This window comes from Oncorhynchus kisutch, linkage group LG14 (assembly GCF_002021735.2).
Source record: "Oncorhynchus kisutch isolate 150728-3 linkage group LG14, Okis_V2, whole genome shotgun sequence".
NCBI lineage: Eukaryota > Metazoa > Chordata > Actinopteri > Salmoniformes > Salmonidae > Oncorhynchus > Oncorhynchus kisutch.
Genome location: NC_034187.2, coordinates 37,546,103 through 37,558,453, shown reverse-complemented (window position 1 = coordinate 37,558,453; position 12,351 = coordinate 37,546,103). Strand labels below are relative to the sequence as shown.

Below are 12,351 nucleotides of genomic sequence, written 5' to 3'. Positions count from 1 at the left end.
TGTCAGAGCGGTGTGTAAGTTGACTATGCAAACAACTCGGAATTAACATTGTTTCTTGTACAAAGTAGTGATGCAGTAAGTCGCTCCTCAACTCTGGCATGCATAGTATTTCTATTAGCCCTCCGATCACAATGAAGAGCAAGACATGCTCCTCTGTTCTGGACCAGCTGTAGATTAACTAGGTCTTTCTTTGCAGCAAGATAACGAGGGCCTGCAGGACTTAATTTTGTGGCATCAAAATAAAGCAGAGCATCTCATGACATTTGCCCCCCCCCCCCCCCCCCCCACACACACACACACACACACAATAGCATAGCTGTTGCTGACATGAACACTGGTCCAAAATTAGGTTAGATGACCTTACCAATTAACGTCAGTTGATCTTCTATAAAAATGTGTGAAATCAGGTTCTAAAACAGCACACAGTTGAAAGGATCAAACGGGATACCTGCACAGTTAAAAACGCACACCATACTGGAAAGACCCCAGCTCGAGATTGGTTTATAAAATGTAATTTTTATTAATGTTACATAGCTGATACATAGGGCATTAAACATTTCCACGAGGCTTTTGGGGACTACAATCGATGATTAGCAAAAAAACACAATAGTGGTCCAAATCTCTAATGACAATCTTTGGACTAACCAAACACCTTCTTTAACATGTGCACACACCTGCATTGAAAAGTACTAAATTGGACTTGCTGTGTATACAGCATTGGTTTCCGTTCCAGTGCACTATTAAATTACATGCATGTAGGAATATTTTTTTTCCTTCCCATTATCAGATTGTTTTTATTTTGAGTTTGAGTTTTTAGAATGCCCCACTTCTGTATGGTCTTCAACCAGACATGATTTATACCGTAACCAGAGGGAGTGAGGAAAGAACCAATGGAAAATCACCTGGCTGCGAAAGACTGGGTGCCAGCTCATAGACTGGCCGTCCCTGCAGTATCGAACAATTGGACTTGTCCATGTCGGACGTCAGCAGCTGTAACCGTACCAGATAACCGTGTGGAGAAAGACTACGGAGGATGAGGGAACTATTCATCCTATCCTGCTTAGCAAACACCCCTGTTCAAAGAATACTTAACTGCCCTGGTGTTTGATGGGACTAACATTTTCTGTAGCGCAGCAAAAACCCTAGAATTTCTTATTTTTTTCCTCTATTTTGGACTAAAACGTTGATACAAAGAGGTGAAGCTATTCATAATGATCTAACATCAGAATCTGCACATATGGAAGGCCAGGATGAACACAAACCAAGGAATGGAGTTTTTTTTCCCTCTCCAGTCAATCTTTTTTTTTTTCTCCAAAAACGGCAATGTGAAAAGACAAATGACTTTGGAATTTCCATACGCAGTTTTCTCAGTAATGGGTTTCATCGCTAGAATCAGTTTGAAGTGGAGCAATAAAGGAATGGAGACGTGTAAAAAGGTTATTTTTTGGAGAGATGACTCAGTTTCAGTTCTCGTTCTCTCCGGCCTCGCTGGCTTCTCCGCCTTCCCCTTCCTCGGGAGCGTTGTCGGATGTCCATAACTGGGAGAAAGAGACCAAAATGTGTTTAAGGTCAATGTTTGTCAAAAGACAAAAACTTGTTCGTAGACAACTCGTTACCATGCAGACAGTCCTCCAAATGAACTCTTATAAGTGAACATTATCATTATTGTACCATCTCCGACAATAAAAAATAAAAAACATTAAAGTTTCATTTAACAGACCGTAAATATTGACTAGAATAAGGAACATGGCAGAGCAGATAGGGAAGGGAACTCACTGTCAGGTTGTCTCTGAGCAGCTGCATGATGAGAGTGCTGTCTTTGTAGGACTCCTCGTTCAGTTTGTCCAGCTCTGCGATGGCGTCGTCAAATGCCTCGAGACACAAAAAAAAAGAAAAAATTATTACACGGCAAGCTTCAAAGTAGATTAACTGTACAAAATCCAAGCTACCATAGATCGGAATAAACCCCCAGCAAAGTCCAACACAGATATTAAGCCATCTACTTGGTATTGCTCATTGAAAAACATTTTTCCAGAAGAGACATAACAATCAACCCATTCACACACTTACCTACGAGTTAGCAATTCAAAACACACCACTTATCATTCATTCTGACAGAACAAGCAGATAACACATGGAACTTCTCTACATTTCAAACTAAGTCCCCAGATCTAAAGAAAACGGTACAGGAACAGAGGGGTGAGGCTGGACTGACCTGTTTGGCCAGTGAGCAGGCCTTCTCTGGGGAGTTGAGGATCTCGTAGAAGAAGACTGAGAAGTTGAGGGCCAGGCCCAGGCGGATGGGATGCGTGGGGTCCATCTCCTTCTTGCTGATGTCAAACGCCTGCTGATAAGCCTCCTGAGAGTTCTCTATGGTCGCTGGGGAGCACACAGATCAAAGTGGACGTTATGGGAGGCAAATGGTAGTGAGACACCCTACTGGACGCTTATTTCGACTAACACAAGCCTGATTCACTCAAATTCACTCTGTAGCGATTATGATATAGGCTAGTGGGTGTTAGGTTAAAAGACTACAAGTGTACTGTTTGGACAATTCTGTGTGACATGTTCTCAGCAATAAGCAACTGAACATAGCAGTCGAGTGGCACATTGATTTCCTTTTGTCCAAGCCTCACTTGAAATGCACATGCTTATAACTGGGCATAGAGTTCTCTTTTGCGTGCGTCACACAATGGGTGCCAGTGGGAGTCTCAGAGGCCCATACAGTAGGCTAGAACCCTCCCCTCTTCCTCGTCTCCTCCTATGAGACGGCTCCCTGCGGTCGTGCGAGTGTGTACCGACGCCTCACTTGACACCATTTCCAGCTCCGTTACAAAATGTGCCGTTCTATTTCGGCTGCTGCACGAGGGGCTCGGAGTTTAAAGCAGAGCCTCATAAAGCCTCATTTTAACCTCCTCGCAGACTGTAGAACAACGGCATGCGACAGAGACCTAAAGGACGTCTTGCAATAGTGCAGATCAAAGGCGTCTTTATTAGGACGTGACTCGGAGGGGAGATTCATATTGGGGCTGTTACGCAATCAGAGGGAGGCGAATTCTATAGGGTTGCGAAGAACAATGTCTATACTTCACAGAACATTTACTTCATGCCCCACAGTCATTTAAGCCTGCTTAGATGTCATTCTGGGATTTAGAGAGAGAGAGAGAAAATGGGGGATTTCAAAAGAAAAGAGTCAATATATTTTACATATCTGGCTCGAGTAGCACTTGGGCTAGAGAGATTATTACATTTGTCATTTAGCAGACGCTCTTATCTAGAGCGACTTACAGGAGCAATTAGGGTTAAGTGCCTTGCTCAAGGGCACTGGCAGATTTTTTCCCCCTAGTCGTCTAGGGGATTCAAAAATCAGCAATCTTTCGGTTACTGGCCCATAGCTCGCTAGGCTACCTGCCACCCCATTCAGAGTAGTTCACACATCTAAAATGTAAGTGTATTGCTTGCAAATACCAACATGGCAAAAACCTCATGCAGTAATCAGTTCGAGGGGCCATTTCAAGCTCACCTGTCTTGTCATCCCCGGAGGCGACTTCGGCAAGGTATCTATAGTAGTCCCCCTTCATCTTAAGATAGAAGACTTTGCTTTCGGCGTTTGTGGAGTTCTCAATTAAATATTTATTCAGAAGTTCCTGTGCAAAGGAAACAGGAATGAATTGTTTGTTCACACACACACACACACACACACACACACACACACACACACACACACACACACTTCCATCTATTTGACAGTCAATGTTCCTTTATTATTGAAATCCTGTTAACATACTCTGACTGGCTAAAGAAAGCAGGTTGATTCTGATTGGCTGAGACCACATACACCCAAACATGACCATGTGAGTCGAGTTCCCAACCAAACCCTTCAATACCAGTGGTAGGCAAAGAAGCCTCAATCTTCCCGTTACAACTGTGATATATCCAACAAAAACTGGGTGAGCAGCATTAGCGACAGTGCTGGACCAAGGAGGTGTAACAACAATGAACACACGTTTCAAAATTCATATAGCGATTATCAGAAAAAATGTAATTGAGCCTGTGACCCAATGTGATTGACCAGTTCAGTAGCCTCATGTGATGACATCATGCGAGTGATGTCCATGCAGGATTTGCACACACGAGGGAGGCACACACTCGTAGGGCTGTGACAGTCAAGGAATTTTGGATGACGGTAATTGGCCAGCCAAATGACCGTGGTCACCGTTAAGTTTTTCTTTCTTCCCTCCGCACATTTTCTCCTCTCAGCTCCTGACTGAATCTGCTGCAATAGAATAACTGGAATGTGCGTCAACATTCAAGTCAATGATGGCATAATGGGCGACTGGCAGCCATTGCGAAGAGCAAAGCAGGAAGTAAAAGCAGGAAGTGTACCCATCAATGTGCTGTGATTTGTTTATTTAACTCAGACGTTAGAGAAAGAAAAAAAATGCATTCCATCACATGAGCCACATCAGTTATCACTTGAATGAACATTTTACAGTACCATGAAAATGATCACAATACCAGGCAGCCATTGCTAGTGTACCCATGAGTATAGCACGAACGCCCAGACGTCCCCATTATGCTGCTCATTCTTAACAACCAAAAATCCCCCCCAAAAATGTTTTTATTTTATTTTCATGACCGTCTTCATCCATAACTGACGACTACACGGTTATACAGTAACTTGTGCCAGCCCTAGACACACATACAGAGTCCACCATGAGTCCAGTGGAGTAGACAGCAAGAGCCTAGCTGTGCATATGGGCAGGCAGCAGTGGTTTCAGCATAAGCAGGGTGGGAGCCAGGGTTTTGCACTGCGTCAAGTCATTCCAACTTGTCCATAATGAGGCCAGGCCTCCTGCGAGTTCCTGACCGTCTTTTGCCCCAGATTCTTCTGGGCTCCTTTCGTTCCAACGTTCCTCAGCGCTCCGTCTTAGTGGAACAGATACCGCCATCGAATCAACGTGTCTCAGAAGCAAAACCTGCGGCTAAAACTGGGAAAGAGCAGCACTGCTTGTATGCTACAGCTTACATAGCACTCCAAGGCACCCAACAGCATCTATATTTAAACCCACAGCAGCAGCAGAAACTCCAGCATCACTGCAGACCAGTTCATCTGCAACACACTAACTATACTGAAGAGGGTATAGGGAATACAGTAGGAGCTATGGCCTACATTTCATCTGGGGTTCAATCCAAGGCAAGATTCCTTCTGTAAGAGAAATGTATCAGCTCCTGACACGGAGGTCTGGAATGCTAATCATCAGTTAGTTAGCGTGAAGGAGCCTAACCAGCCAGGGCCAACTCATCAGGACCAGTCTCCAAAAGTGTCTGACTGCTGCCTGATTACAGCAAATCTGTGTCAGTGAGACCAAGGGTTTAAGTCACATTAACTTGTTTTAAATATCAGATTAATGAGTTCGCCGCAGAGGCTGACAGACCTAAAATGGCATCTACTGACACTGACAGGGAGTGAGTCGAAGTGGGCGTGTCTCAGGGCTCATCCAGCCCTGCCCACACTCTTACCCGAGCCACTCCCACCCAGTCTACTTACAGACGAGATTAGTCTAGATACACGGCACGCTCAAATGTCTCAAGTTCCAAGCATTCCTTCCCATACATCACCCTGCCTGCAGACGAGTGGAGGGAGAGTGGCCTGGTTGTTCACATGGTCTTCAGTTCACACAGCCCAAGGCAGTCTTCATTAGGCACCAAACGGAAGGAAACAGGGAGGAATTACATGAACCTGTCCAATAGGAAACATTTAGCTACGGTGTGCCCTAATAAATGACCCAGGCAATAGCACTGTGCTTAATAAAATGGGCTCCTATATCTCATCTGCGGCTATGATATAGGCCTAACAAGAGCTGATGGTGAAATTCTCCAGTGTTCGACTAATTGTAGTACTGTAGTACTGTGCTCTTCTATTGGAGATGAGCATCATCGTGAACATACGGACGAGCATATTTTTGTGCTAGTCCATCTAAAAACTACTGTGCGAATCTGGCCGGGTTTTCAATGATCACAAAAATGTGGGCCGTCGCCATGACAACCCAGGTTTGACTTTGAAAAATGTGTCTCGCCAAGCTTAGATTCACATGTGAAGACGAGACCAGCCTGGATTGTTGTGTAGTGGGCCACGTTCAGTTCTGTCAAACCGATGCCTGAAAGTGGAGCACTGAAAACAGCCTGCACCATCCTCAGCACCATCCTCCAATTTCACGGCAGCGCCGATGGCCACGGCCTAATCTACTATAAGTGAACCGATTCTGACCACAATCAACTGTAATTTCTAACAGATTGAGTGGTGGTTATTGGGGGTAACTATCCAGCTTCCATTATCTATTCCCATACACAGTGCAGACATGCAGGGTGGGTAAGGGCAGTGTCTGCATGGCCGTGGGCAGCAGAAGGGTTCCACCCAGTCCAGTATGACATCGCCTCAGTGGAAAATGAGTGCCATGTTATCCAGGCCTACTTCAGCCCAGTCAAGCCAAGGCCTGTCAGCTGAGAGGAGATAGGTGGTTACGTGCACCAATAGCCAGCCGCCAAGCAGAAGGGACGAGTTCAGGCAAGCAGCGAGATAAACATTCTTATAGGCTGGCTCCACCACGCCCTCCGTCAACACTGGCAGGCATCTGAGTCAGAGCCACACACACTAGAGAGCGGTGAGTGCACAGACGTGGAGAAGCTGTAAGGTGTGGTCAGAAGATGTGCCCATCTGTACGGTTTACATAACCATGACTCACTGGCATAAAGGAAAGGAGAGGGGGGGGGGGGGGGTAACCAACCTGAGGCACACCTACACCCCAGCCTACAGTTAGCTGCTTATCAGTTATGCCTACATACATAGGGATTGCCATTGTTTGCTTGCTCGTATAGAGAACCACTATGCATATATGCCACAAAAAAAATGTTTTAAATCTCTGTTGGTGACCATTAATATCGGTCAGAGTAAATAACAGCAACCCAATTAGAATGGCAGGGGCAATGAAATGTGATTAGCAAGTGACATGCTTTGAATATCTCCCTGGCTAGATGTTCACAATTGATCAGTGGACACTGCAACCTTTATTAAAAAAATAAAAAATTCAGTAGAGATGTGGGACATAGTCATAAAGCCTTAATGGTATTCCTATATGTAAGGTTCAGTGCTAGATTGGGCTCCAGCGTGCTTACAAAACGCTGCCCACAACATCCCCCCAAGCCAATCCCCTCATCTCAGACCTCCGTGTGTCTAAAGGCCAGCAGCTCAGTGAAATTCTCTCAACCTCACAGTTAAGCCTCCACCAGATCCTCCCTTAATCCACTATCAAGACCAGATAGGAATAAATGGGCAGAGCCATTCAGTAGTACAGGCTTGGATTTAAGTGAAAACAATTGCCCCTGAAAAAAACAAACAGGGGAAAAAGTCTGTAGTAGAAAGTCCAGTCAGTGACAGTCAAGTAATATTATTGGAAGGGAACCAAAAAATATATTTTCCTGCATGTTTCAGTTTTAAATCAGAGAGTAGCCCCCATTGTGTAGCAAGCTAGGTTAGTGAGGTTGAGAGACATAGCCACTTGAACAAACTGGGCTATGACAGTTCTGTTACACAATTCTGAATGAACTCTTCCACTTGGCTAGCTTCATTACAACTCATGTGCCAGATGAAATGTGAAGGGTCCGTGCTAGCCGGGATCCTTGGGACGTCACTACTCAATTGCAGTTGATATATATTTTTTAAATGGTTAAGGTAAAGGTTATGGTTAAGGTTATGGTTATGGTAGTGTTTAGGGTAGGGATGTCCCAAGGAACCTAGATGTCCCAAGGAACCTAGATATGTGAATATCAAAACAGGAGGAGCCCACACTCTCCCAGTTTTAGGCCTATAACAGCACGGCCCTTGATCAGCCACCACTGGTAGTCCGCCAGTGCCTACTCCACCCATTCTGACACACCTTACCATGCAGACACACTGGTTTGTGACCTTTGTCAGTCAGCACCATCACGTCATTAAACCCCATTGTTCAGTGTGACATTCCCAACAGGAAGAAACCGGAGAGAGGATGAAAATATAATACTACCTTCTCATCTCAGGGCCAGATCACCATTTTAGACTGTAGGAACTCATGGACAATCGTGGGACATGACATTTGACCCACATTGGATTGAAACAATCTAATGTTAGTCTCTGTTTAGAGCAAGATTAATAAGAGGTGTGATATGCTTAACAGATAAAATAAATTAATGGTTGGGTTCAGGGAAACACTCACTGCTGAGCGTGAGACCAGAGTAAAGGTCAATTCCATTTCAAATGAGTCAATTCAGGATTTTTTTTTTTTAAGTATATAAAGTACCAGTCAAAAGTTGACACCTACTCATTCAAGAGTTTATTTTTACAATGTTCTACATTGTATAATAATAGTAAAGACATCAAAACTATGAAATAACGCATATGGAATCCTGTAGTAAGCAACAAAAAAAATAAAAAAATAGAAAAATATTTTATATTTGCGATTCTTCAAAGTAGCAACCCTTTGCACACTCTGGCATTTCTCAACCAGCTTCACCTGGAATGCTTTTCCAACAGTCTTGAAGGAGTTCCTACATATGCTTAACACTTGTTGGCTGCCTTTCTTTCACTTTGTGGTCCAACTCATCCCAAACCATCTCAATTGGGTTGAGGTCGGGTGATTGCGGAGGTCATCTGATGCAGCACTACATCAATCTCCTTGGTCAAATAGCCCTTACACAGCCTGGAGGTGTGTTGTGTGTCATTGTCCTGTTAGAAAACAAATGATAGTGGTACTAAGTGCAAACCAGATGGGATGGCATATCGCTGCCTGCAGAATGCTGTGGTAGTCATGCTGGTTAAGTGTACCTTGAATTCTAAATAAATCACTGACAGTGTCACAAGCAAAGCATCCCCACACCTCCTCCATGCTTCACGGGGGGGGGGAACCACACACGCGGAGATCATCCGTTCACCTACTCTGCATCTCAAAGACAGGGCGGTTGGAACCAAAAATCTCACATTTGGACTCATCAGACCAAAGGACAGATTCCCACCCGTCTAATGTCCATTGCTCATGTTTCTTGGCCCAAGCATGCCTCTTCTTATTGGTGTCCTTTAGTAGTGGTTTCTTTGCAGCAATTCGACCATTAAGGCATTCACGCAGTCTCCTCAGTTGATGTTGAGATGTGTCTGTTACTTGAACTCTGCGAAGCATTTATTTGGGCTGCAATCTGAGGTGTAGTTAACTTTAATGTACTTATCCTCTGCAGCAGAGGTAACTGAATCTTCATTTCCTGTGGAGGTCCTCATGAGAGCCAGTTTCATCATAGCGCTTGGTTTTTGCAACTGCACTTGAAAAACTTTAAAAGTTCTTGAAATGTTCTACATTGACTGACCTTCATGTTTTAAAGTAATGATGGACTGTCGTTTCTCTTTGCATATTTGAGCTGTTCTTGCCATAATATGGACTTGGTCTTTTACCAAATAGGGGTATCTTCAGTATACCACCCCTACCTTCCCACAACACAACTGATTGGCTCAAACGCATTAAGGAGGAAAGAAATTCCACAAATAACTTAATATGGCATACTTGTTAATTGAAATGCATTCCAGGTGACTACCTCAAGAAGCTGGTTGAGAGAATGCCAAGAATGCAAAGCTGTGCAAAACGTCAAAAAAAATCGCAAATATAAAATATATTTTTATTTGTTAACACTTCTTTGGTTACTACATGATTATGATTCCATGTGTGGTATTTCATGGTTGATGTGTTAAAAATGTAGAAAATCATAAAACAATAAAGAAAAACCATTGAATGAGTATGTCTCCAACTTTTGACTGGTACTGTATGTGCTATTCAACCTGAATTGCGACAGAATTTAACCAGTCCTGGTAGACTGATAACATAGTGGAAAGATCTGCATAGCTATGCTTTTGTTAAGCAAACACTGTCTTTCATCAAGCATACTTAATGTAGTGTTGACTGTTCAGAGAAGGCATTGCTCATAATTTAAAGAGTCCCTTTTCTTCAGCAAATTTATCTAGACAGCATAGAGTTGAGATTCCTGTGGCAGTACGGCTGGGTGAATTACTGATGTCTCGTGCTTGCACTGATACACTCAAATATGCCTCAAGAGGACAAGGGCAGTCTTGGAAGACCACTAACCAAACACTTCAAAGACCTAGAAAGATGACTAATCAACTATTTCAAATTATATCTTTGTCTTTCATGTAATTATTTTACATCCATATACATTGTCAATATAATGATGCAACACAGTGACTGATTGTCTGACTAGTGACCACACTTTCCCAGCTCCAAGCTGTGAGAGGGTGAGATGGGTGTATTCAGTATCCTAGGCCAGTGGTTCCAACCGTTTTTGTTTACTGTACCACCAACTGAATTTCGCTCTACCCTGCGTACACCCACTTTATATACCAAACATTTCCAGCAGAATTAATCTGTACTGGTACTACATACCAGTACGTCATTGCAGATATCTCTCAGCTCTCCCTCCACTTTCTCCCGGTATTCGTTGACCATTGCGAGCTTCTTGTCGCTTCCCTCGGTCTTCTGTCCGATGCTGGAGATGACCCTCCATGCCGACCGCCGTGCTCCGACAACGTTCTTGTATGCGACAGATAGCAGGTTCCTCTCCTCGTTTGACAGCTCGCCCCCCTGCTCCGTTACCTCCTTCATGGAGGCAGCCATGTCATCGTAGCGCTCGGCTTGCTCTGCCAACTTGGCCTTCTGAATAAGATCCGTTTTATCCATTGTTTTTTTTATTTTATTATTTAGTGTGTAACCTTATCTTGACTTGCCAGGGAAGGTTTAAAAACAATAGGAGTCCAGGAATGCAACAGGGAATAAATTGAATTGGGAGGTACAAGATGGAGAGTAGGGGGTGCTCCGGAGTATTCCACCAAAAACCTGCAAGTGTAAAACGGGAGGTTTATGTCACTGTTAGTCAATTTATTATGGAAGAGGTTGTGACCCAATGTAGTGAATGCACTTTTACTAGCACCAGCGTATTATAAACTGAAGCCGATATAAATAACAATTTCAGAGCAATCAAACTTGGAATTAACGTTACAGGTTACACGCGCTAGCTACCGTTACATTCGGCTGTGTGCGCGTGTCGTGCGCGCGTGGACATGGTGTCTGTCAAATTCGATGGGTCGCTGCCGTCAGCTAGCTAGTGACACAGTACCAGTAGCTAGCTGACGTTCGTTAACCCAGAAAGACTCAAAGTTAGCTTTATGCTAACCATCTAAATTTAACTAGTTAGCAATCATAGTTAGTTAGGCTGGCAATTAAACTAACGTTAGTGGTCACAGTTGCTGACTGTTACGACGTTAGCTAGCATTCAGACAGTACTACCAGACAGTGCTACCACAGACAACGCTAGAGACAAAGTTACCTAGCTACATCCCCACAAGGTTAACATTTATGCAAAACAAAAATGATGCATCCATCTTGCTTCGACCAGACAAACTAACATAAACCCGCCAGATGAGCATCTAGCTAACGTTAGCCTACAATAGTAAAAGATAACTAGTAACGTTAGCGTAGGGCCACTCCTTTCATCCTGAATGGATTGGAACAACACAACGTTACCATGCTTGGCTACAAAATAAACATAATTTACAAATCGCAAACTAAAAAAAGATTGAAATGGGATTTCTGAATTTTCTAACCTTCTAAGGTCCCGATTTCTTCCTCCGAATTGATCCGCTTTTGAGATTGGTATGAGGCAGAGCGGAAAACCAGCAGAGATGCAATTCAACCAAACTTGCTAGGGCGGCTCTAGCTGAGAATGATTTTCCAATCAGAAATATACATTTTCACCTGTCAACGATGGTTTCTAGAGATACTAGCCAGTAGCTATTTCGCGAGGGGAAAGGGGGCGGGAGTTCAGGGACATGTTCGACTAGCCCGTAGGCTGCGGCTAGGGCCACGGGGTTTCCTCCAATTAGAGCAAGGGAGAAGACGTCACCATTGCCATGGTTATCCTTAGTTCCTGCCCACTTCCATTTGCACGAGGCGGGCGTGGCACGCGAGATATTGCTAATTCCCCCCCTTAATACCCTTTCTCCTTCTGAAACATTGATTTTGTGGGTGATGTCAGCCATACAACTTTGACCAAATTACCCCATATTAGTGCTCACTAAAGCAATGATGGCTTTAATAAAATGTTCACTGCACAGAACACATGATGCCAGTAATAGGGTACACAGTGCGCATACCAATTTATTACATTCTTTGTGACATAGGCCTGGCTATGTCAAATACCAAATAGCCTTTTACCTTATTTAATTACACTCATGGGGAAATGTACCTGAATCTTAATGGTGAT

At 43.8% G+C, this 12,351-nt stretch overlaps 1 protein-coding gene across 1 annotated transcript; it reads right to left on the bottom strand.

Moving 5' to 3' along the window:
* Positions 1–496: 496 nt before the first annotated feature.
* Positions 497–12,051, bottom strand: LOC109903892 (14-3-3 protein beta/alpha-1). Its single transcript, XM_020500899.2, has 6 exons — positions 11,693–12,051; positions 10,476–10,925; positions 3,524–3,647; positions 2,216–2,379; positions 1,777–1,872; positions 497–1,538 (listed from the first exon to the last, which is right to left on the bottom strand). Exons 2-6 carry the CDS (start codon positions 10,767–10,769, stop codon positions 1,464–1,466), a joined length of 753 nt encoding a protein of 250 aa, XP_020356488.1. The 5' UTR covers positions 10,770–10,925; positions 11,693–12,051; the 3' UTR covers positions 497–1,463.
* Between the last annotated feature and the right edge of the window lie 300 nt (positions 12,052–12,351).